General features: G+C 43.3%; 1 protein-coding gene across 1 annotated transcript; it reads left to right on the top strand.

The window, feature by feature from the left end:
- The first annotated feature begins 3,180 nt into the window (after nucleotides 1–3,180).
- On the top strand, nucleotides 3,181–26,304 carry LOC148508007 (uncharacterized). Its single transcript, XM_088445062.1, has 2 exons — nucleotides 3,181–3,295; nucleotides 22,757–26,304. Exons 1-2 carry the CDS (start codon nucleotides 3,181–3,183, stop codon nucleotides 26,302–26,304), a joined length of 3,663 nt encoding a protein of 1,220 aa, XP_088301188.1.
- The last annotated feature ends 789 nt before the right edge of the window (nucleotides 26,305–27,093 follow it).

Here is a 27,093-nt window from a genome sequence, read left to right as displayed (position 1 = left end):
TGTTCACTACATCTCCAACCTCATCTCCTTACATACTCCTTCCTGCTCACTCCAATGACCGTTACCTCTCCTCCACCCTGGTTACTTCATCTCATGTCCAAGATTTTGTTCGTGCAGCCCCCCTCCACTGGAATGAGCTTCCTCGCTTGATCAGGCTCTCCCCGACCTTGCAGAGCTTCAAACGTGCACTGAAAACCCACCAGTTCACCAAAGCATACCCTTCCACCAATAACCATGTTACCACTTCTCTGTCCCTCCCGCCTCAGCCATCTCTACCTCGCCTACTTCCTGCACTCAGGTCCCCCTCTACACACTCATGCCTCATGTCATCTGTCTGTCTCCCCTCTCCCGTAGATTGTAAGCTCCTAGGAGCAGGGTCCTCCTCCCCACTGTCTCACAGCCTTCTTCTCTAGCACTTCTATGATAGCCTTCACCTTCAGAGCTGTACTGTGTATGGAGAATTGTGTTGCTAATTGTTACTTGTGCTCTGTTACTAAGTTGGTTACTGTATTGTAATGTAATGTTCTGTTTACCCTTTACTGTATGTATGGCGCTGCGAACCACTTGTGGCGCCCTATAAATAAAATGTAATAATAATAATAATGTTAGCAGACAAGGGACAGTAGAAGTGGTGGGACACAGGGCCTGATTCAGAGCTGAACGCTCTGACCAGAGTGCTCGCTCTGAATCAGGGCCCTCCTACCTGTTTTTGGAGCGTCCTCATGGACACTTGCATAGCTGTGGGTTACCACCCACAGCTAATGCGAGCGTCCATGATGATGGTCGCGATGGTCAAAGACCATCGCGACCATCGGGCTTGCGACGAGACCCTACGGTAGGGTCTTGCTGCCGCAAGCCCAGGAGTGATTTTGGCTCTATCAGAGCCAAAGTCACTCCCACTGACATCATTACTGATGTCAGTGGGGCCGGACTCAGATGGTAGGCGTTCCCATGGGAATGCCTCCGTCTGGCAGCCACACCCCCGGCACCCCCACCAAAGGGGGCGTGCTGTCAGTCACCATCGACAGCACGCCTCCTTTGTTGCGAGACCCCAAGCTCCCTCCGTCGTGCGCATGCGCATTTGCCAAACATCGACCCGCTTGCGAGCGAACTTCCCTCGCGAGTGGGTCTGAATGACCACCACAGTTATTCCCTGGGTCTATTACTATCTGTCCTGTTGCTCTCCGGGCATCTGATTTTATGCTCTTTGAACATGCATGTGCCTTTTCATGTATTTACTACAAGGCTTTCTAAGACAAGTTAAGGTTTTCATGACCCGATTAATATCACATACTCTGCTGACTTGACAGCGATAGCAGAGATTTACATTGTATGCAACTGCATTCTGTTTGTTTTTCTACATGTCAGTCAGATCATTACCTATTTGCATAATCCATAGTTAAATTGATATCTCTAGGATTGCTGGTTTTGTCTTTGAAATATTGTTGTTAGATAAAAATACATGGTGCCAAATGTAATAGGGTGCGAGTTTTTGCGCGAGTTTGTCATGTAATTCGCAAATGTAATAGAGTGCGAGCTTAAATGTCTAGTTTTGACTTGCATGCGAGTGCAGGTGAGTTAAAACTGTTGGTGAACTCGCATCTTGAAATGCAACTTTCAATACATGTTGCGAGTTACACAGAGGCATGCACAGATCAGTAAGATCTGTGCATGCTTCTGTGTTTAAAAATTATATTAAAATGTTAAAATAAAAAAAATTACAACCAGAACTGGGCTTATCTGAACCAGTCCTGGTTGTGACTATCACACAGGCCGGGCATCTCTGTGGAGGAGGGGATATCTCCAATAAAGGGGTTCCCTATCTCCAGGGCACCCCAGGCCTGGGATGATAGCATGGGGCTATCCTCGGCACCCCTGGGCGGCGGGTGCCAGGTTGATTATGTCAAAAAGTAGATTAAATAATATTGTCTTTTACAGGCCCTTAAGTACCAGCAAGCCTCCCCTGCATGCTGGTACTTAAGGGTCTGCTGGAACCTTTAGTTCACCTGCAAAATATATATTTAAATAACAACAGGACACAGACACTGAAGGTTTTATTACACACACACTCACTCATTCACTCACACTCACCTGCACTCACACTACATACTTACCTTGTCCCTAGTGCCAGTCTATCCCCTTCTCCAGTAGAATCCGAGATCAGGACCTGTAAATAAAAATCCATAATCACCTACCCCTTGTGTCGTGTCCTCTTCTTCCCATGTAGACATCCCCCTACAGGTGAGTGTGAGTGAGTGAGTAAATGAGTAGTGTATAAGTAATAAAAAAAATAAAAGCTTCGGTGTCTGCATCCTGTCAATTTTTTGTATTTCTTTTGCATGTGAACCAGAAGTATCAGCGGGCCCTTAATCCCCTAATGCCTTGCATGCTGGTACTTGTGGTTCTCCAAGTACTAGCATGTGGGGGAGGCTTGCTGGGACCTCTAGTTCTCCTGTAAAAGACAGCATTATTTATTCTATTTTTTTACAGAATCGATCCCGGCACCCAGTGCCCAGGGTTGCCGGGGATAGCCCCGGGATATCTTCCCAGGCCTGAGGTGCCCTAGAGAGGGGGAACCTCTTTATTGGGTGGTCCCCACCTCCCAAGGGATCCCCAGCTTGGGCTGACTAGCATGGGGTGAAAATGCTTTGGCTGGGGACCCCGTGAAGCGGGTCCCACAGCTGTGGCATTACACCCCCGCTATAGAGAGTCCAGTGTTTGTTGTGGATAATATGAGTGGCCCCTACTCATTTTGTCCCCTGTATTTCTACAACCAGGACTGGCTCACCGAGCCTGGTGCTGGTTGATGAAAATACGGGGGAACCCTACATCTTATCCCATATTTTCACTACCAGGACTGGCTCAGATAAGCCTTGTACTGGTTGTGCTTTTAGGAAGGGACCCCACATAATTTTTTATTTATTTTTACATTGCTGCCATTTGCTCAGACTATACATCTGCAAGACTGAGCAGCTTTATACACTAAGTAACCAAGTCCACCAATCCTATGCCATCCCCGCATCCCACCCAGCCCTCACACCAATCCCACTCAGTCTACACATCCATATTGCAGTATGTAATTCCAGATAACTGGTTTTATGTCAGTGTGCACCTGATGATTGTGACTTTACATTATAGGTGTATACTGTAGCTAATGGAACTAATCAGGGGATTGACACGATGGATTTCAGGATCTGGGCGGTCAGAGGACACAAAGCCCATAGAAATGCCGGGTCTGGGCGCCCGTTCTCCCTTGGGATGCTGTATGATTGTCATGATGATAAGCTCATCCCAGGTAAATCCATATTTTTATTTTATACTTTCTGGACAAGAATCAATCCTGATTTTCTAGAGAATGGGTTAAGTAGATTGGGAAATATCTGGCAAATCATGGCTATTTGGTCCTTGCTTTGTATAAAGATCAAGAACTCTAATTTAATTAGGGTTGGGTTGAAAAAAATGCAAAGTAAATATCAATGTCTTGCCAATTTAGAGGTTAGAGAAATCAAATAGGTGACCTCTATGTACCATGTGCTTCAGTTCTGCTCAGACATTTTACATGTACATGTCTGTTCCACAATCACGCTCAAATTGCAAATCTGAAACTTAGTAAATTTACCCCAAATGGTTGGGCTTATTGTGGCGATATATGGTAACAAACAAATAGTTATACAGACGGCTTATATTATCCTCTTGGATTTCTCTTATTTCCTGCATCCCTCATCTCATTATTTTCCAAACTACAGGTCCCTGCTGGCCCTGGTGCCAGAGTAAGCTGGCATTTGTGGATTTCCAAACAGCCCCCATAGGTTTATATGAGGGCTGCTATTTGTGTATCACACACCACAAAAGTCCTGGGTCCACTTATCAGATCCGGTTGCGGTGGTACGTGCTTCCAGCAACCCTTGCTGGCTGAGTGTTCAGGTCTGCTCTCCTATACTAGAGTCCTGTAGACAAGCAGGCCCTCGGTTCAGACCTGCTGGCAACTCCTCTCTCCCATAGGAGCAGACACATGGCTCGCTTCTGCATTTTAGAAATGCAGTCATTGTACCAGTGACTAGGTGCTTGACCTAAAATTCAAACCCTATGTAAACCCCACTCTGGCACTAAGTCAGTGTTAAGCTGGGTACACACTGATAGATATATCTGTCCAATCTGTCTGGTGGAAAGGAAAATCTGGTCCGTCTTCCAGTGTTTTGGAGCAAGTTTCTATTGGTATTTGCATTCCCATACATTACCAGATTTTCCTTCCCACCAGACAGATTGGACAGATATATCTGTCAGTGTGTACCCAGCTTAAGAGTGTCCTGAAAAGGTTTCCCTATTGAGACGTGGGCGCTGAATACCAGGGTAAGTGGGATGAACTCACCCTACCTTTCCCTGTGTAAGATCTCCGTGCGGGGGCTGGCTGTGTCCAGGCGGCTGCAGTACGATCCTCTGTATGACAATTCCGCCTGCCGCTTGTAATATCAGTGGCTCACCTGAGCAGCATCTTTCTGCACTCTTCTGCCTGGTGGAAATCTGCCATTCTCGTGGAGAGGAATTCGCGCTCACTAGAATAGTGACGTCAGGGGTAATCTAAACACCAATGCGTTTCATCCTGTTGGACTTTATGTAGTCCATACATCTTCTGGCTTCCTGCCCCAAATGTTCAGGAAACAGGAAGGCTGAACAGATCAAGGGGAGGGTTTGTTAGGTTCAGCTTTTCACTCCTCTCAAACTAAGTTACAGGAATCCTTTTCACAGGCAATTTACATCTTCCAGAGGGTATCACACCCAGGGCTGCCATCAGAAATTGTGGGTCCCGGTACTGATAAATTAGGTAGGGCCCCTCCGCCCGGAGGTATGCGGCAGAGGTGGTCGGGGACATGGATAATGTGGGTGGAGCATCAATTGGGGCATAAACCAGTTTAAAAATTCTCAATGTTTGGGATGTGGGGGCAGTTGTTAGAGAAGGCTACACTGGGTGAGGGGCAGGGTAGGCAAGTTGGCTGGACTAGGGATGGCACAGAGAAGGCTGGCTGGAACAGAGCAGGGAAGATAGGCTGGACTGGAACAGAGCAGGGAAGACAGGCAGGCTGGACTGGGGCAGGGAAGCTAGGCTGGCTGGACGGGGGGTGGCGCAGTGAAGACAGGCTGGACTAGGGAAGGGTAGGGCAGGAAGACAGGTTGGACTGGGGTAGGGCAGGAAAGACTTGCTGGCTGGACTGGGGTAGGGCAGGGAAGACAGGCTGGCTGAACTAAGGGCATGGCGCAGGGATGGCTGGCTGGACTGGGGTAGGGCAAACAGGCTGGCTGGACTAGGGTGCACAGAAGACTGGCTGGACCGGGGCAGGGCGCAGAGAAGACTGGCTGGATTGGGGGAGGGGGTGCAGGCAGGCAGGAGAAGGCTGGCTGGCTGGCTGGGCTTGATGGGCACAGTAGGAAAGGCTGGCTGGGCTACAGGAGTCAGTGTACCTGTTTTTTCTTACAAATGAGCACAGGCTCCAGCGTTTTCTGATAGGGTTCCCAGGTGGCAGCAGCGGGGCATACACAGACAACAAATACTGGGCTGGCAGGGAAAAGGAGCACTGGACGCAGCAGGGCATGGCAACGACATTTGATATATGGAGCCGGCTGTGATTGGCTCAAGGAACGGCAGCCACTTCTGATTGGCTGCCATTCTGCGAGCTGTGATTGGCTCATGGAACGACAGCCGCTCCTGATTGGCTTCCGTTCCGTGAGTTGTGATTGGCTCATGGAACGACAGCCGCTCCTGATTGGCTGCCGTTCCGCGAGCTGTGAGTGTCTCGCGGCCGGCTCCATATTTCTAATGACACTGCCGCGCTGCACCCGGTTCTCCTTCTCCCTAAGTGTACCTGTCGCCTGTGTCCACAACTGCCCCCCGGGCCCCCTCTCTGTCCGGGCCTGGGACTGGAGGCCCGGCAGTCCCCCCCTGATGGCGGCCCTGATCACATCTTTGAGAATTTTCACAGATTCTGGTACAAAAGGGAATTTCATCTATACCTACTGCCATTAATCTGGTTATCCCTTGTCTACCATGGACACTACTGCATACTTCCATTTTGGATGGACATGAGCTTCAATTGTTTTTGCTAATCATTTGTATTGTAAGTTGGAGAAATGTGCATTTGATCCCTTTCTAGTAGAGATGAACAGTTTGGTTTTGGCTCAGCTCTGCCTGCCAAGTTTGGATCTCAGAATGAGGCAAACTGTCATCTTTCATGGACATCTGTGTCAAGATGTCCACTAAACATGATGTTTTGCCACATTATGTGATCCAAAATTGGCGGGCAGATCTGAGCCAAAACCGAACTGTTCATCTCTACTTTATAGGCTGCATTATTTCTGGTTTTGGGCTTTGTATGGATCCTAACAAATTGTCAAATTACTGAATGACCACATGTAAAGGCCATACAACATTTTCTGTGATTATGCAATTATTATCAGAGATTCATTAGAAATGTTTCTACTGTGATTGCTCCCATCCCAGCCCTGACAAGGAAATAATAAAGTCCCAAACTTTGGCCACAGGAGGCTGAAGCAGTATTTCAGCTTTTGAATCAACTATTTTAAACTGCTCCTAATCTTAAACAACCATATGGAAGTTTTAAGTTGTGGCATCACCTTTTAAAGTGAGTAAAGTTTATACTGTTCACCAAAATCTTTCTTATCTACAATCAGCCCAGTGCTTGAATGCAAGGCAGGCTTAGTGGCCATTGTTTGTCAATGTAACCTGTTGATTACCTAGAGGCCAGGAGCTAAACACAACAGGCAGATCCATTGATTTAAGAAATTATGCATCTGTCACATGTGAAGTATTGTGTGTGTTTGTGCTCTTCTAGAACAATGCCACAGATAAATGAACAGGTAAATTATTGAAGTGACACACACCAAACAGGGGCCTGACTCACAGGAAAATGCTCCTGCATCTGCTCTAACATCTGTTGCTAAAGTAACAGGTGTGATAGTGTGTGTGCCTCTGTATAAGGCCAAGAGGAGTGCAGTGAGCACGTGGAAAATGGTTGATGACTTTGTTTTCCTGCTATGCAGCTCTCACTTATGGGTTTCTCTCTTTTAGTCACTGACATTCCTGTGACTATCCTGTTCTGAATTTTCTGAACACTGTTGTATCCTAGGTGACCAAATCTTCTATGCCAGAATTCCACTGACTGTGACATCATGTAACAGGGTTGTATATCTAGGATTTACAATAGCTGACATATTGTGCCTGTAGCTATTATTATTATCCCTCTTCTGTTTAGCACAAAGAACTTTCCTTTAGCAAAGAGAACTCTATGACCTTTCTGTTCAAAGACACTGATGGCTTTAAGCTGTGGGCCTGATTCAGACCCACTCGCGAGCGCTATGTGCTTGCAAGCGGGTCGATGGTGGCCCAGTGTGCATGCGCAGGATGGAGCCTGCTCCGTCGTGTGCATGCGCGAGACCCGTATAGTGACGGGCAATCCGTCGCTCCGGGTCTCGTACCAAAGGGGGCATGCTGTCGATGTTGAGTGATAGCACGCCCCCTTTGGTGGGTGGTCTGGGGGCATGGCTGCTCAGACGGAGGCATTCCCATGGGAATGCCTACCATCTGGGGCTGGCCCCACTGACATCACAAGTGATGTCAGTGGGAGTGCTTTCAGCTCTGTTAGAGCCAAAAGCACTCTGGGGCTTGCGGCAATGAGACCCTACCACAAGGGTCTCGTTGCAAGCCCGATGGTCATGATGGTCTTGACCATCGTGACCATCTTTCTGGCCGCTCGCTATAGCTGTGGGTGGTCACCCACAGCTTTGCGAGCGGCCAGGTGGCCACTCTGAAAAACAAAAAGGACGGCCCTGATTCAGAGGGAGCGCTCTGTCAGAGCGTCCGGCTCTGAATCAGGGTCTCTGTTCCCAATTCCTGTACATAAAGCATATCTTGGATTTCTGTGACTTTAGTTATTGTCCCAACTTTAAATTGGGCTTTAATTGTTCCAACTTTTGTAGCTGTAAGCCCTTGATTGCCAATCCCTTTGATTGGAATAGGGTCACATTTGGTTATTGTGGTGAACTATTCCGCATTGCAGCTGAAATGCCTTGTTGGGCCTGAATCAATAAACTAATAATCTTTTCTGCAGTTATCTGTAACACTCAGGGCTAACTCATCTTTGCCATTGCGTTTCTTGCTTTGGATAAGATTCATGTTCTTTTGCTTGCACTCAAATGCCTTGTGACCTATCTTGTAACAATTATAACACTTGAATTTAGACTTTCTAAATTTTTTACTTTTTGTGTGTAATACAGTAGTCTCACCACTTAATTCATATAAGTGTTCTTATAACTGCAGCAACTTTGCTCTGACTGTGTCTGTGGTTAACTTTGGTGTGTTTCCCTCCAATGCCACAACCAGGAAGTCAAACTCAGGTGCTAAATTCTGTAACATTGCTGTAGCAGTCTCTTCATGATCTACTTGCACTTCAACTGATGTTAAATTCTGAGAAACTGACACAAGTGTAGTCACTCATACTACTGCATTCACATAAATTTGTGTTGAACAATGCACATCTTAATTCTCCTCATGAGACCTCTATCTTGGTATGCTGTCTGCAATGTTCCCCACATGTCACTTTCTGACATCTTCCCATTTATAATAAAGTACATGTACCCGTGGCTTTCTCTATGTCATCTGGGCTTGCATCTACATCTGGGTCAATAGTGACCTTCCACAATCTTTCACATTTCAATTGCATTTCCATAGCAAACTCTCAGGATGTATCATTCTCTGCTCCCTTTAACTTGATAAACCCTTTCATGGGTGAAGTTCCTGTGTGTATGTTTCTTGCAGCCATATTTATGCAGCTTCTGTACACTAATCAGTCTCTATACTGACATATTGCACTGGAAATACTCTGTGCTGTCCTTACTCTGTGTCCTGTATCAGTCTGTGTCTTGCATGTGCCTAATATGGTGCCTGTGTGCTCTGTTGCTTAGTAGCTTGGGGCCTGTATGCATTACTCTTGTGTGCCTGGGCCCATAACCTGTGGGAAATGCGTGTGCATGTGTACAGGTGAGGTATGGCAGAGTTATGTACATACCAGTGGATGCCTTATCACTACAGACAGCTTAGTTCTTTAACCAGTAGGATGGTCAATAGAATGATAAGTGATGTACATTGATGCTATGATGGAGCAGGGTGTGATACAGATCACTAGCCGGTGAGTGTATATAGCTTGCGGGTAGCTGTGCAGGATGCTGAAACAGCGGTTTTTGCAGGATAATACTCTGGGTTTCTCAGACCTAAGTGGGAGACGTCCATCTCCCACTGTGTCACTCTCTCACAGTAAAGACAAAATGGCCCTGCACATGCTCATTAGTAATTTAAGCAGTCATCTTGGTACAGGGAATGAGGCCTCCCAGGAGGATCAAAAATGGAGTCTGCACTTTAGCCCGCTCTCTTATCATTATTTAATTGGCTGCCTCATTAAAAAAAAACATCTAGAAGGCACTTGTCTTTGGCATAGGCCATGGCCAAATGTCTTTTCCTCCAAGATTTTTCTTTGACCTTTGTCCAAGCACAACATTAGTGCTGACATTAAATGGTTCCTGGACCTGGACTGACATGACTCAATAGACATGTGGCTTCAGTCTCCTCCTGCTGCACAATGGTGGTAGACTTTCCTGTCATACTCTGTTTCATGTTTTGTGTTTCTCAGTCTGTTTCACGAGGACTATTTTTACCCACATAGACAATTTTTATTGGGAATGTCAAAATCCCATATAAGATACTTAAGGGTAAATTTACTAAGTGTTGGCTTTACTGGGGTTTAGAACCCCCCTCTACATCGCTTGCACATTGAAGCAAGACACCACTGTATCTACTATTCAGCAACTTTTCTGGGGTTTTGTAAACAACCGACAATGTCCAAAAACTGTTTTAATGACAGAGGAAGCATTTATATAGCCATAAAGTAAGAAAGGCTTCACCAGTCATTAAAAACATTTTTAAACACCAAATACAAAATTAATTAATATTACCCCTATAATGTAATTACTAAATAATAGTGTCCTCTTATTATAATTAATTACTTTTGCATTACTATATTAATAAAATAGTGTTTGCCTCATAAGATAATTATCAATCTGCCTCCTTATTCAGTACATTGTAATTCAGTACATAGTAATTGCCTTCTTTATAAATGTATTATTGCTTCCAAGTGACCAGGAGCTAAATTAACTAAGCATGAGCAGGGGTGTAACTAGGGGTCTGAGTGCCCCTGGCAAAGTAAGAGACCGGTGTCCCCCCTCACCCCATATTTCCCCCTAGCACATATTAAAAACAAAATCGTAAAATAGAGATGAATTTAATATGAAAAAACAAGTAATCATGTCGCAGGATGACTAAGTAGACCCCTGAGCAATCCCCCGGTGCTAGCACAACCCCTGCCGGTTGCCAGCTCAGCAGTGGGAGGGAGACAGGGCTGTGGCCACCATGCCATCTTCTGTGTGTGCAGGAAGATGTGGCTGTGCCTGTAGTTACTCTCCTGCTGGCCTCTCCCCATAGCTCCCAGCTACCGTCACTTGCACACTTACATCATTTGCAATCACTGACAATCAGAATGGATTATAGGTAAAACAATTTGCATATTCTAATTGCAAATGATGTAATGTTCACACTAACTGTCTGCGCATTTGACCTTAAAGATTCAGTGAATGGTATTTACCATATAGACACTATAATAAATGAAAAAATATAATGAGTACCTAGTCCTACTTGTGTATGATATAAAGTGGTATATAAGAAGTCTAAGCTCCGCTAAGAATAGGAGGAGAGGAGGCTGTTGTTGCCAGGATGCACAGAGCAGGGGAGGGGAAACCCAGGGGATGCCCATCATACAGTTTGAGAGCAGGGCTAGCAGGGCAGAAAAGGCACCTCTCCAGCCCGACACCCTCCTGCAAAGCTTACTGCATTGTGGCAGCCCTGCATATGGTGTTACTAGATGCCAGTATGTGTGCCATCATTGGTGGGATGCATCACATCTAAAATATGATGCTTGATGCATCCCACCCATCCTCCTACAATACGCACAGCACTGCTAGCAGGATAATGCCATTCTGCAAATAACATTCCAGTAGTGCCAACCTGCAAATAACATACTAGTGATGCCATCCTGCAAACTTTATAAATGGATCCAAGTTCCTGTAAGCACAGGGCCAGCAGCAGGCAGCATCATGCTATGCTTCCCATCCCCAGCCTGGCTAAGTCAGATGTGCAACAGCGCAGTCATGGCCGTTTCTTTTACTACAATGCTGGAGCAGCGCACTTGCCCACGATGAATCTTCATATCACCCAGATGCCAACACAGATCGCACATTGGGCTGATTCAGACCCAATCGCTTTGATGCGAACGCTCATTGCTGGCTGATAGTCACTCTTCTGTGCATGCGTATGCATCGCAATGCGCGTGCGTGAAGAGTGTGAGAGACTGGGATACATTCGCTCACTGCGCATAGACAGCCCAGCAGAGTGAATGACAGGAGAGGCCATTTGTGGGTGGTAACAGGGGCAGGCCACTAGTAACGGGGGAGTGAAGGTGCGAACGCAGGCGTGCTTATGTACTTCAATGCCATTTCAGAGGCGCGCATAATTAAAAGGCAGCGTCATAGTACACGTCACTTGGTGGAATTTCACTCTGAAGTGATCGCAGGGCTTGCGGCAGGGTATAGTCAACCATAAGCACTGTGATCGCATCTGATGGTGCTCGATGTACCAATAGTTTAAAGCACTTCCTGGAGATGACATGCGCAAATGGGTGTCTTATGATTTGCTGGTGGGCGTCCTCATACACAAAGTGATGCACGCCAAGACATAGCGGGCATGCTAATGCCTTGATGAGCGATCGCTTGCCTTGCAGGGCGTGCGCTGGATTTGCATACGCAGGGAGTGAGCGAACGCAACTGGCGAGTGGGTCTGAATGAGCTCCATTGCGCCCCATATCCACCCGGACCAAGCAGCCAGTGCATGTGTGTGTCTATAAGGGAGCTGCTCCCTCTGCTAATCCTCTGCCTCTGACCACCTTTCCCTGGCTCAGGTGCTTTGCAGGAGGTGGGATAAAGCCGTGGAAGGAAGGAAGGGAGAAAGGAGGAAGAGGAGAGAGGATGGCTGTGATTGGCCAGGAGAGATTTCTCCTCCCATCTCTCATCCCCGGGGCTATCTTTCACTGCTGGGGGTGAGAATAATGCAGAGCTCCGACTCACAGTTCCTACATCAGCACCTGCTGGGAGCTGTGTGCTATGATGGGTGATCACCTTATTTACTCCCCACTGGATCCATCCCTTTATGTGGAGCCCCCTTCCTCAGCCAGTGCCCCAGGCAAGTTTTATCCAGGCCAAGGCGTAGATATGTCCAGGGGCGGATTGGCCATTAGATTCACCGGGTAGATACCCGGTGGGCCGATACGCCTATAGGGCCGCCTGTCAAGTGACTTTTTTTTCATAAATACTCTTCTATCACTATTATGACGGCAGCCGAGTGTGTGGCTGTAGTGTGTGCTGTGGGGCCGGACGGCTCATGACACAGGCGGCCGGCTAAAGTGTGTAGTGTGGGCACTGGGCAGGTATCACTAGAGAGAGAACATTACAGGCAGTGATTGCACTTAAGCGCAATAGCATGGCGGTAAGGGACTTATCACTGGAAACTGAGCAGGTCCCCCAGAACGTGCTCTATAATAAGAAAATGCCTAATTGGGATACTATAATGCTGCCTCTCGGTTCCAGGACTACTGCATCCCGGAAGATTGTCTAATAATGGTTGACTGGTGGAGAGTCAGTGCACTGCTGAGGCTACTGGGGTGAACATCCTCTCTGGGGAAATGATTGCAGTGTTCACGGTATAGTAATATACTAATCCCGCCTACTTTGCTGTTGGCTCCGCCTACAGTTCATTTGGTGCCGCCCACGTGAGGCCACTTCCAGAAATTTTTCCAGGGCCACTTTTTGTCCCCAATCCGCCCCTGGATATGTCCCTGACCACGGCTTCTAAATCTTGGCAGTTTTGCGGCTCTTTTGGAATCTGCCAATTTACTAAGGTCAAAACCGCCACAAAACCACTGAGAAAGCACACTTTAAAATAAAATAGCATAGAATTGAATATAAAAGCACCATTTATGTATTAGGCCATGGAAAGAATAGAACAGAAACTGCAGATTTATTAAGCAGTGGTTTTGAAAATGACTGTAAATCCCTGTCAAACCTGACAAAAAATACCCCACTATGCTCAGATCGGGGTGATTTGCTGAAGCAGCAGGTAAATTAATTTATTTTAACAGGTAAGAGTTAACAGGCAAGGATCATGCTGTATCTCACCTCATGACTGGTCTAAATAAAATATGCAAACAAAGTAAAATATAAAACAACGAAAAATATCTTATATGAGATGTTATATTTTATTTTTTGTTATAGTATTGCATTTGTTCTGGTTATTTTGTTGTTGTTATTATGGACCTCTATGTAGGTTCCAATGTATATTGTCTTTCATCTAGTCAGTAAAATGTTATTAAAAAAAAGAAATATAAAACAGAAACATCAACATAAAAAAAAACATAAGAAAAACGCTACACAGGACTACAAGAAAAAAAAAGGAAAATACCTCAAATACACAATAGGGGTAAATTTACTAGTTAGTTTTCTGATGGTGAAGCAGATCGAGTTTTTTCCCCAAAATTGCAAGTTTAGATGAGATTACTTACCCGAGACTGCAGTGTTTTCTCTCTGCAAAACTCACCAGAACAAGCAGCCTGCACATATCAGTGAAATATGTGAAGGCTGCTTGTGTGGTCTACTTGTAAAAAACGGGTTAAATGTTGTTTTTTTTAAATGATATAGGGCGTCCCCCCAAAAAAAGCCTAACCAGCCCTGGACTTGCCAGCCAGTCCTGGTTCCTAAAATTACGGTGAACAAAATGAGTAGGGTTCCACCGTAATTTAGGAACCAGCACCTGGCTGCAGGGCCAGTCCTGGTTTTAATTATAGGGGGAAAATAATTGCGTAGGGGTCCCCCTAAACTTAAAACCAGCACCGGACCCAAAATGGCCGGGCTGTAATGCCACAGCCAGGAGACCCTTTTGCCAGGGGCTCCATGGCCAAAGCATTATCAGCTCAAGCTGGTCAGGCAATCTGGGGATCTCAGGGGAGATGGGGACCCTCCCAAGAAGGGGTCCCCCCCCCGAAACCTCAGGCTTGGCTCTTCCCCGTAACTCTGCAGCATTGGGCACGGGGGTAACAAAGTGAGAAATATAAGTAAACTATTGTATTTTACAGTGGGACTACAGGTGCCAGCATGCCTGCCTTTTGGCACTTATGGAACTACAAGTGCCAGCAGATGGCCAGCACCCATACCCCCACTGTAAAATAAATAGTTAAATAAAGACAAAACACACACACCGTGCCTAGTAAAACTTTATTTCATACACCTACCCATTCACACATACTTGATGTTGCATATACTTACACCTCACGAAATGACAGATGACCGAAGTCAGCTGTAATTTAGCACAGGGCCCGAGCCAAATAGCGGGCACTTTACATGTAGTGGCCGCTCATTGGATGGGACCCACGTGGGAGTAGCCAATGAGCGGCCACTTTACATGTAAAGCAGCCGCTAATTGGCTCGTGCCCCGTGCAAAATTACAGCTGACTTGGGTCATCTGTCATTTCGCGAGGTGTAAGTATATGCAACAGCATATACTTACAACTGTCCGGTCTGGTTCGGGTACCTCATTTATTTGTTTTACCAAGACCCTGCATGCTACGGAGAGCAGCGCAAGGATCTAGGTGAGTATAGATTCTTTTTTGCAGGGCCAATCACACGGATTCTACTGGAGAAGGGGACAAACACAGCTGTAGCAGGTATGTGTGAATGGGTAGGTGTATTAAATTAAGTTTTACTAGGCATGTAGGCATGATGTGTGTGTTTTGTCTTTATTTAACTATTTATTTTACAGTGGGGGTACGGGTGCTGACCGTCTGCTGGCACTTGTAGTTCCACAAGTGCCAAAGGGCAGGCATGCTGGCACCTGTAGTCCCACTGTAAAATACAATAGTTTACTTATATTTCTCACTTTATTACCCCAGGGGTGCAGGGAAGAGTCCCTGACTTCAGACCAAGCCTGGCATTTCAGGGGGGGACCCCTTCTTGGAGGGGTCCCCATCTCCATCGGATCCCCAGCTTGGCCTGACAGGCTTGGGCTAATAATGCTTTGGCCCCGGTGAAAGGGTCTCCGGGCTGTGGCATTGCAGCCGACCGTTTCGGGTCCGGTGCTAGTTTTAAATATAGGGGGACCCCTATGCAATTATTTCCTTCTATAATTAAAACCAGGACTGGCCCTGCAGCCAGGTGCTGGTTCCTAAGCTACGGTAGAACCCTAATCATTTTGTTCCCCGTAATATTAGGAACCAGGACTTACTGGCAAGTCCGGGGCTGGTTAGGCTTTGGGGGGGGGGGGAACCTACATAATTTTTTATAATAAAAAAACACTTTTATACAAACTCGCCCCAGATTGTAAACTCGATTCTTAGTAAATTTGCGAGTTGCATCTTTTCCATGTAAAGTACTATGTACCTAGTTTGGCCGATGGTGAGTTTAGTCGAGTTTGCAAACTCATATGAGTTTTAGCAGTGAGAAGAGAAAACTCACTTCCAAACTCACACCTGTTTGGTCTTAGTAAATTTGTGAGTTTGAAAAAAAGGCTAAACCGGCATGATTTTGCAAACTCACCCAAACTCGATTCTTAGTAAATTTACCCCTAGGACTGATTCTGGTTGGAACGGAATTGCAAAGCTGCACTCAGGCAGCTTTGCAATTCCATCATTGTAAATATGCAAATGCAGCAGGAAGTGTATGACACCCCATTTGCGACCCCAGCACTGCGACCGAGGTCATGGGCTGGGATCACCATCGCGACTGGTAGTTAGCTTATTTAGGCTGGCCGGCTTGTAAGGCCGGTAACTTCTTTGGTCATCGCAGTCCCTGGCCTTGCCACTCCCAGAAAATGGAGTGACCATGCCCCTTTTTCCGGGAAATCAAACGGACTGCGTGCAGTTACGCAGGACCCATCCTGCACACTCGCAGAATGGGTCCTGCGCACTTGCATGCAATGCTGAATCAGCCCCAGTTTACAGAACAAGAAACAAGGCAACATTAAGGAAAACCCACCTCAATTAGCAATGACTGTATCTTTCTCCTTCTCCACATTCCTCACAAACCCACAAAATGAAAGTGGCCGGCTGTCTACTCTATGATGTAAGGTGAATGTTGATTCTATAAAAGCACAAAGAAATTAATATAATTAGAATAGCTTCTAATCTACAGTGGTCTGTTTCTATGATGTTAATGGAATGGTGCTTTCTATAACATAATAGAGTTGCACAAGTGAATGGATAGTGTTTTTTCAATACCAAGGGAGCAATTGTGATTGAGGATGTGACTGTGATTTCTGCCTGAGTTCACGCCATGCTGCACTGCTCTCTGCTGCACTGGAGGGCCGTGGATGAGGAAGGGAATGCTGGAGTTATATTTGCACCCACTGTATTCAGGGCCTGATTCAGAGCCGGACGCTCTGACAGAGCGCTTGCTCTGAATCAGGGTCGGGCATTTGTTTTTTCAGAACGGCCTCCTGGCCGCTCGCATAGCTGTGGGTGACCACCCACAGCAATAGCGAGCGGCCATGATGATGGTCGCGATGGTCAAGACCATTGCGACCATAGGGCTTGCGACGAGACCCTTGTAGTAGGGTCTCGTTGCCGCAAGCCCCAGAGAGCTTTCGGCTCAAACAAAGCCAAAAGCTCTCCCACTGACATCACTTGTGATGTCAGTGGGGCCGGCCCCAGACGGTAGGCGTTCCCATGGAAACGCCTCAGTCTGGGCAGCCATGCCCCCGGCCCGCCCACCAAAGGGGGCGTGTTGACACTCAACATCGACAGCACGCCCCCTTTGGTACGAGACCAGGAGCGACTGAGTGCCCATCGCTATCTGGGTCTTGCGCATGCGCACGACGGAGCAGGCTCCATCGTGAATATGCACACTGGCCTACCATCGACCTGGTTGCGAGCGCACATCGCTTGCAACCGGGTCTGAATCGGGCCCTCAGTCCAGAGGTCCCTTATACCGATCAGCATGGAGAGATAGTTGCTGTTCTGCAATCATCACTGGTGGTTTGGCTTGATGCGTTCACATAATAAAACCATCTACCTAATAAAATCAATAAAATTGAAAAAAGAGTGAATGCAAATATCACAATGCCAAAAAGAAGATAAGATTTCGTATTTATCATGGTCATATATCCCGTTCATTTCACCTAAAATAGCAAGATTATTTCCAAAACCAGGAGTGGATCAATCTGTTATATTGTCCGCTGATATCTAGTTATAATAATATAAACAAATATTTTTCTTTATCTGAAAATAATTTATAATTCTCAATTATAAATAAAAGAATAAATTAAAACTGCCTATTATAAGACATTACATAATTCATTAATTTTATAACAGACTTAATTAAAAAAGTATACATAAAGAGGAACTGTGCTTATTAAGAATAAAATTATTTGTATTATTTATACATTCCAAAATACTATTTCATTATACTGTCTGTTATATTAATTCAATAAGGATATGCCATTCACAAAGGAATACCAGGTATAGATAAAGCCCAATAATAAAATTAATTATATGTTAAATATACAGTTTAAGAGGTGCAATAGCCTGTACATAGAGAGGCTATATACCAACTACACTATTGGGAGAACTTATGTTTCTAAATATTAATATAACTATAATCTACCCAACTATTGAAGAGACCCAAAACTATTGATCTCTTTGCTTATAATAAAAGGAAGAGTTATAATCCTAATATTAGAAGAACGTACTTTATTTGACATTAGCGAGTATCTTTAAATTATTAATAATAAACAAAAAAATGTAATAAAATAAATAAAATCAAATGAGGAAAATTCAGCCCCTATATAGATGTTCAATAACCAGAATCTGGAATCCATAGTTGTAGTCTGAGATATCCACTGTGGACTGTGTCTAGCAGCCAGAACCCCCAGGAAACTAGAATGCCCCAAATGTAAAACATCTCCACAGCCACACACCCACCTCCACTGCTATAACCAGAAATAAGTGAAATGGGTAGAGAAAGTCAGCTAAATAAATATTGGACTAAATATTGTTAAGTTCAATTGTATCATTATGCCCTTTTAGAACATGAACATGTTTAATTTAAAAATCCAAAAGGCTTTTTTTAGAGAGTCCCCCCTCTTTTTGTTGATTTAACTTGTTCTATAGCCCCAATCTTTAAATTCATTAAGTTATCCTTGGGATAAGTTTAAAATTGCAAGGTAGACTACGCGATCTTAGAATGTTAAGAATAGAGCATCTATGCATTTTGGTTTATTAAATATACCTTTAGAAAAAAATGTAAATTGATGTAATTGCGCTGATGTCTAGAGAGATGATATAAACAATTTTAATAGGATAGAATCCACAAAATGACATAAAATAAAGTGTCACAGTGCACTATTTCATGGATAAAAAAATGTAAACATTAAAGGTATATAAAGTGCAATCCAATGGAGAAGTTGATCCTGAATCATACCATATGGAAAATGATGGTGAATGGAAATATGTCCAGATTGTTAACAATGAAAACAAGCATATAAAGTGCAATTCAATAAAAGGATGGATTCTCCTGAATCATACCATATAAAAAGGGTGGTGTGTGAGAATAAGTAGTCCAGAACGTCCCAATCAGGCCATTCATCAACACAACACCTAGCTTAGCCAAAATGTGACAGGTCCTCAGAAATCCAAAGTACCACAGCACGGCATGGAGCACGACGCGTTTTGGATTTAGATCCTTTTTCAAGTGCATGCCGCTGTGAGTGCAGATGGTGCTATTTAAGTGAATAAAGCGGAAGTGGATTCCCATGAGTTCCTGCGCCGATTACCGCCACTTGCATGTCAACTGGAGTTCCAAAAACCGGAAGTGTGCTTCCACTGATTGTCTGGAACCGGAAGTGGATACCGATGACGTATTTCCGCCGCTTGCGTGTCACCGGAAGTTCCGAGAACCGGAAGTATGCGTTCCACCATAATAGCCCAGAACCGGAAGCAGAGGGGAATGAGGTTTTTCTTAGTATCCCAAACATGCGGTTCACCTAGGATTATGCGTTCCAAAGGGCAGGAAATGGGAGCCATCTTCACTTGTATAATTTATACAGGTTGAGTCTCCCATATCCAAAATGCTTGGGACCAGGGGTATTTTGGATAACGGAATATTTCGTATTTTGTAATAATCGCATACCATAATGAAATATCTTGGGAATAGGACCCAAATATACACACAGAATGCATTTATGTGTTATATACACCTTATACACACAGCCTGCAGGTCATTTTATACAACATTTTCAATAATTTTGTGGCTCAAACAAAGTTTGTGTACAGAAATGAAATTAATTTATGTTTCATATATACCTTATACACACAACCTAAAGGTAATTTTATACAATATTTTTAATAATTTGTGCCTTAGACAAAGTTTGTGTACATTGAACCATCAAAAATCAAAGGTATTATTATCTGAGCCATGCCAAATAAATTTCGTATTTCGGAATATTCCGTATTTCGCAATATTTCGATATGGGAGACTTAACCTGTATACAGTATATGTTTCTGACCTTTTTCCACCAAAAAACTAGTGTGGTACTTCGTATTCCCACGCAGTCCATCCCTCATAAGGAAAATAGGTCAATTAAATAAATCCAGTGGTACATGTTGGATAAAAAATAAAAAAACAAATGATTAATGACAATATTAAAAAATGGTTAAAACATAAACAAGAACTACTGTAAAAACCATTTTAACTCAAAATCTGAGTTAAGGCCATTTGGAATTAGACTATACTAAGTGTAAATCCACTCCATCTCTTTTTTAGCTAATTTGGTTTCTATGGGCCTGATTCAGAGCCGGACGCTATTTGCGCTCGCTCGTCCAGAAAAAGGGGCTGGCTATTTAAATTAACCGTTCGCTCTTTGCGGTCTGTTCACGCCTCTATGTCTGAACGAGCGAACAAAACATGCGAACGTAATTTAAAAAAAATCGCCCCCTGGCCGCTCGCATCATACGTCATGTCCGCTATTTATTAGATTAATCGAGTACATCGGATGGCGTATGAACTGCTCGCTATTCTTGTGGTTGGTTTTTCCTACCACAATCATGCGAGCAGTTCTAACTATAAAACAACCAACTGACGTGTCGATGACGCTGCTTTAGTAATTATGCACACCCTTAAAACGCCCGTTTTGACCTTTTGGCACGCCTGCGTTCGGATCTCCACTCCCTGTTTTCAAGCACCTTCCCCTGTTACCACCCACAAACGCCTCATTCTGTCACTCAAAATAGCAGGCATTTGCTATTTAGCGAGCACACGATTTTCGGCCGCACTGACTGGTTCGCGCATGCGTATTAAAATCCGTACGCATGCGCAGTTGTGCGAACATCGGTCGGAACGAACGAGCGGCCGCTTACGAGTGGCTCTGAATCAGGCCCTATGTCCCTAGATCTACACGTCTCTTTCACCAGTTCAATACCTATATAATTTTTTTATATATAGACGAGCACCCTCCTTAAAAGATAAATTAGTAAAAAGCACCTTATGCGATCAAAAACCCATAAGTCAGAGAACAAAGGGTATTCATAGATGTGGGTCATGTTTGATGTGCCGATCCACTAATCATCAAAATAACCCTAGAAAGATCACCACTTTTGAAGCCAATAATAAAGCATTTAACATTAATAACTTCATAACCTGTCATTCCAGACATGTAATATATCTATTAGAGTGTACATGCGGGTTTCTTTATATAGGTAAGACAAAAAGAAATCTAAAGACCCGCATGTCGGAACACATATATAATATTAAAAAAGGTTCCTCAAATCACCCTTTATCGGAACACTTTAAAACATATCATAATAGTTCAGAGTCTGCTATAAAAAATTATATAGGTATTGAACAGGTGAAAGAGACGTGTAGATCTAGGGACATAGAAACCAAATTAGCTAAAAAAGAGATGGAGTGGATTTACACTTTGGATATTCTAATTCCAAATGGCCTTAACTCAGATTTTGAGTTAAAATGGTTTTTACAGTAGTTCTTATTTATGTTTTAACCATTTTTTAATATTGTCATTAATCATTTGTTTTTTTATTTTTTATCCAAGATGTACCACTGGATTTATTTAATTGAACTATTTTCCTTATGAGGGATGGACTGTGTGGGAATACGAAGTACCACACTAGTTTTTTGGTGGAAAAAGGTCATAAACATATATATAAATTATTTAAGTGAAGATGGCTCCCATTTCCTGCCCTTTGGAACGCATAATCCTAGGTGAACCACATGTATGGGATACTAAGAAAAACCTCATTCTCCTCTACTTCCAGTTCTGGGCTATTATGGTGGAACGCATACTTCTGGTTCTCTGAACTTCCAGTGACACGCAAGCGGCGGAAATACGTCATCGGTATCCACTTCCGGTTCCAGACAATCAGTGGAAGCACACTTCCGGTTTTTGGAACTCCAGTTGACACGCAAGTGGCGGGAAGCGGACAGGAACTCATGGGAATCCCCTTCCGCTTTATTCACTTAAATAGCACCATCTGCACTCACAGCGGCATGCACTTGAAAAAGGATCTAAATCCAAAACGCGTCGAGCTCCATGCCGTGCTGTGGTACTTTGGATTTCTGAGGACCTGTCACATTTTGGCTAAGCTAGGTGTTGTGTTGATGAATGGCCTGATTGGGACGTTCTGGACTACTTATTCTCACACACCACCCTTTTTATATGGTATGATTCAGGAGAATCCATCCTTTTATTGAATTGCACTTTATATGCTTGTTTTCATTGTTAACAATCTGGACATATTTCCATTCACCATCATTTTCCATATGGTATGATTCAGGATCAACTTCTCCATTGGATTGCACTTTATATACCTTTAATACATTTTTTTATCCATGAAATAATGCACTGTGACACTTTATTTTATGTCATTTTGTGGATTCTATCCTATTAAAATTGTTTATATCATCTCTCTAGACATCAGCGCAATTACATCAATTTACATTTTTTTCTACAATTTCAGAAGTATTGATGTTTACTTCCATGTTATTATAATTGCTGCAGACTTCTAGTTAATTGCGCAAGTGTTATTACTATCTATTTTTTACCTTATTAAATATACCTCTTAGGGGGAAATTTACTAAGCGGTAGTTGTGAAACACCTACATCGCCAGTAAATTTGTCACCAAACCACTGACATTACTATTCAAAGGTTTTTATATGGGAGGTGGCGTGATGTTCTAAAGTTTTAACTAAAACCACCACAAAACCATGAAAAAATGTGACAAAACTACTGCACCTATCAAGCCAATCAGACGATCAGGAATTGCAATACACTTATAATGATAACAACTATTATGTAATGAATAAGGTGGCAAATAACATTGATAACTCTCTTAAGAGGGAAATAATATTTTAATAATATATTAGGGCAAACATTATTGTTTTATTTTATTAAGAGAGTAATATTATTTATTGTATCAAAGTAGAAATATTAACTGGTAATCGGTGCTTAAAAATGATATAACGGGGCAATATTACTGTTATGGAATCTGCTATAGCATAGATGACTGTCCATATTTTGTTATTATTCAGGTATAACATTGTGGAATGGTGAGACATTAGGAAAGAATGTGGCATCAAAACATCAAGCAAATACATATATTGACTTTATAGCCTCAGACACTGTTTCTGATAAATCATCGGCTCTGGATGTCCCAGCATCTATAAAAGCCAGTTTCCTCTCTGGTCTGATAGATGTTAGTGGATCTGCGAAATACCTAAATGACACTAAGACATCTAAGAACCAATCCAGAGTCACTCTAAAGTACTCAAGGACCACAAGGTTTGAGCATCTGAGCATGGACCATTTAGATGTCCAGAACATGACTTACCATGATGTGTTTGACAAAGGGATGGCCACCCATGTGGTCACTGGTATTTTGTATGGTGCTCAGGCCTTCTTTATATTTGATCGTGAGGTGTCTACATCAGAGAAGACTCGGGATATACAAGGAGATCTCCAGGCCATGATTAAGAAAATTCCCTCACTAGTAACTGAAGTAAAGGGAGATCTGAAAATGAATGATAAAGAAAAGGAAGAAGTAAAAAAATTCAGCTGTAAGTTTCATGGTGACTTCACCCTGGAGAGAAATCCGGTCACATATGAAGATGCTATAAAAATTTATACCGACCTCCCAAAACTATTAGGAGAGAATGGGGAAAAGGCTGTACCTGTAATAGTCTGGCTGCATCCACTGAATAAACTGGGAATTCAATCTGCCCGGTTGGTAAGAGAAATTAGTGCAGATCTTGTTTTCAGGACACAGAAGGTGATACAGCAAATGATAGACGTTACCATACAGTGTAATGACCTGATGAGACATCCAGCTGCAGAGACCTTTCCAGACATCAAGAGTAACATCATGCTGTTCAGAAAGCAGTGTGATCAATTTACACTCACATTTCAGAGGCAGCTTGCACAGCTCTTACCCTCTATCCGTGGTGGGGGATCAGAGGAAGCTGCACTTGCTGACATTTTACTTAGTGTAAATCAATCTCCTTTTGAAAGCCACCATATTCTACAGCTTTTGAAAAGAAAAGAAGAGGAGATGGATTTTGTGAGCTCGTATATCTCAATGCTGCCCAATATCAAAGTATTACCATCGGAGACTAAAATAAACAAACTAATAAATGACCCTAAGATTGAATATGTTGTGAGTTATAATTTCACATCATTAAATCAAGAGGACACATATCTTTCTGATTTGTGTAATTGGCTGCAAACATCTGCACATAATGACTATGAAAATAAAAACATTTCACCATGGTTCAAAGGGAAAGATGTCTCTAAGAGGGCCAGGGAATGTGTGAAAGCGTTTCAGGAATTTGCTAAAGCCAATGCATCCAGTGATGTGACCCAATTCACTATCTCATCTGTCCCAGACCAGAGTAATCCTGGAACCTCTATTTACCTGTATGAAGGTGGGGATTTGATGAGTGCAAAGTTTGAGCCTCCAACTAAACCTAATCCTCTCATTATCAGTGGTAGGACCCATAATAGTATGGATCTCATCCTCAGTCCTGCAGAGTTTGGGAAAAAGTTCATAGAGGGATACAGCATAGAACATAGATCTACTAAAGAGAAGAACTGGACACCTTTTATGATAAAGGATATCAATGAAAAGACAACCATTACCGAACTAAAAGCTAATACTAAGTATCAGCTCAGATACTCTGCAGTGTGTAAACCAGGACTCAGTGTAGTCAGTGATGTTACAGATTTTGAGAGAACCCTTCCCACTAGCCCACCTGAAGGCATACAAGTCACTGCTGAACCATCCTATGTTATATTACATTTCAAGGAACCAACTGTAATAGGAGATGGAGCCATAGTAACTGAGTATAAAGTTGAATACAAGCCAAAGGCTGAAAATCAAGAAGGGGTCTGGCTGGAATATAGATCAGGAAAAAAGGTAGAAACTTGTATTATTGATGGGCTGAATCCAATGACATCCTACAAAATACGAGTGTCGGCCATATGTGGTAACTCTGGGGTCAGTGCTCCCACTGATGAGATTGTAGTTATGACAACAACTGAGAAATCCTCTAATTTAAAACATCAACTTCTCAAAGAAAATATGATGCTACTAAAGGGACAGGAAGAAGGAAAACTTTCCACATATCGATTGAAAACAGATTGTTGTGAATCTGGATATTATAAGTACTGCTTTGGAAAAGAAAACCTACAGAAACCTACTAAAGTGATTCTATTAGTAGGAGCTACAGGAACAGGGAAAACAACCTTGATCAATGAAATGGCCAACTACATCTTGGGTGTGGACTGGAATGATGACTTTAGGTTCCAACTTGCATACAAGGTTACAGATAAATCTGAAGTTCACAGCCAAACCTCTGTAGTTACAGCTTACAAGATGAACCATGAAAGTGGGTACAAAATCCCCTATTCCCTCACCTTGATAGACACACCAGGGTTTGGAGACACATGTGGAGTAGCACAGAACAAGAAGATCACAGAGGACATCCATACATTCTTTACAGCAGACAATGGGATTAATCAGATAGATGCTGTGTGCTTTGTAGTTCAGGCATCTTTGGCTCGGTTGACACACGCCCAGATATACACTTTTAATGCTTTGTTTTCTATCTTTGGGAAAGATATCAGAGACAACTTCTCAGATGGTGAGAGACCCCCAATACTAGAAGCCATCAAAGCTGCTGACATCCCCTGCCCACCAGATAGTAATGGTGACCCCGTTCACTTCAAGTTTAATAATTCAGCTCTATTTGCCAACAATCAAAGTAATCAGAAATCGGCAATATTCTGGAACATTTGGACACACAGTATGAGAAAATTTTTCAGAAATCTTAATAAAATTGAAACCAAGAGTCTGACGCTGACCAAGGAAGTCCTCATGGAACGGAAACAGCTTGAGGTTACTGTGCAGGCCTTACATCTACAGATAAAGGCCGGATTACTGACACTGGCTGCAATAACAAACACACGGGAAGCTCTGCAGGAGAACATGAACTGTATGGCGGCAAAAGTAGATTTTCAGTATGAGGTAACCATAACTGTTCCAGTACAGGAAGAGATAACAGGCAGCTTCGTAACTAACTGCCAAAAATGCCAAATTACCTGTCACTATCCCTGTTGGATTGCTGATGACAGTAACAAGGATCAATGTGATGCAATGAGTAATGGACACTGTACACAATGTCTAGGTAAATGCTCCTGGAACGTTCATGTGAATCAAAAGTATAAGTGGGATTATGTGGTTAAAAAAGAGAGAAGAACCTATGAAGAGCTGAAACGACGATATAAATCAGCTACTGGAGAGGAGATGATGGCGGGGAATGTGTTCGCAAAATTAGGCTCAAATTATTTTAACGTGAAATTCAGAGTGTTTGAACTTATAAAGGAATTGCGCATCCATTCCAAGCGTCTCTGCGAGGAAGCTGTAAATCTAAATCCAAGTCCAAATTTAATCAGAAAATACATTGATGGGATGATACAGAGTGAAGAAAAAGAAGCCAAAGAAGGATATCAGGAAAGAATAAAGTCACTGACGGACATAAGATATAATACATTTCCATTATTCTTCCCTAAAACATGGACATGATGGAAACCTCCGAATTTTTGTGATATAACTACATTCATTTTTTTTTCTAATTAATCAGAGCTCAGGTCTCACCACCAGATGATTTTGCATTGCTCAGTTAAGAATAGTTGATACAGTAGTAGATGGCTGCAGTAATGGCATTGGTGGTGTATATTTATGTATCTTTTCTTGCCCTTCCCTTCTCCCCCTGTAGGGTGGCGTGTTCTCTTAGTGCAGCTCACGCCAATCACCCGTATGCTCTCTATGTTATACAGCAGAGTCCTACAAGATGAATTTCCCATCATCTCCTACCTACAGGCAGGCTGGTCCTTTCCTCTTACTTAGACTCTCCTCAGTCCTCCAATATATTAATACACTAACAATTCATGAGTAATTTCAGAAGATCTATTTCCCCAATAGACCTTGCTCTGAATTTTCCTCTCTCTGGCTTAGGCTCAATCTTTTCTTTATCTCCTGTGACACTTTTTCCCTTTCCCTAAAATTTTCCAGGTAATAAGTCCTAGGTAGAAGGACAGGTAGGTACTGAACGACAACCATGAATAAACTACAATGAATTTTTACATGTAACCTGACAGTGCTACAACTACTGAGTAAAAAAGGATAGACAAAGGGCATCTTTGAACAACCAGTGTTAGAGAAGATCTGCTGGGGTTTTTATATTTTATCTTCAAAAGGGGAAGACAAAAATGATGGTGTCATGGTGGGAGGTACTGTAGTAGGTCTGGGACAGAATAATGTTATTAATAGCAGAACAAAGACCCAGGGAGACAGGGGGGAATGGAGGGAACA

The sequence above is a fragment of the Taudactylus pleione genome, unplaced genomic scaffold, assembly GCF_031769625.1.
Source record: "Taudactylus pleione unplaced genomic scaffold, aTauple2 ptg000377l, whole genome shotgun sequence".
In the NCBI taxonomy this organism is placed as follows: Eukaryota; Metazoa; Chordata; class Amphibia; order Anura; family Myobatrachidae; genus Taudactylus; species Taudactylus pleione.
Note: the sequence above shows the minus strand (reverse complement) of the source record. Positions and strands in the feature narration are given on the sequence as shown.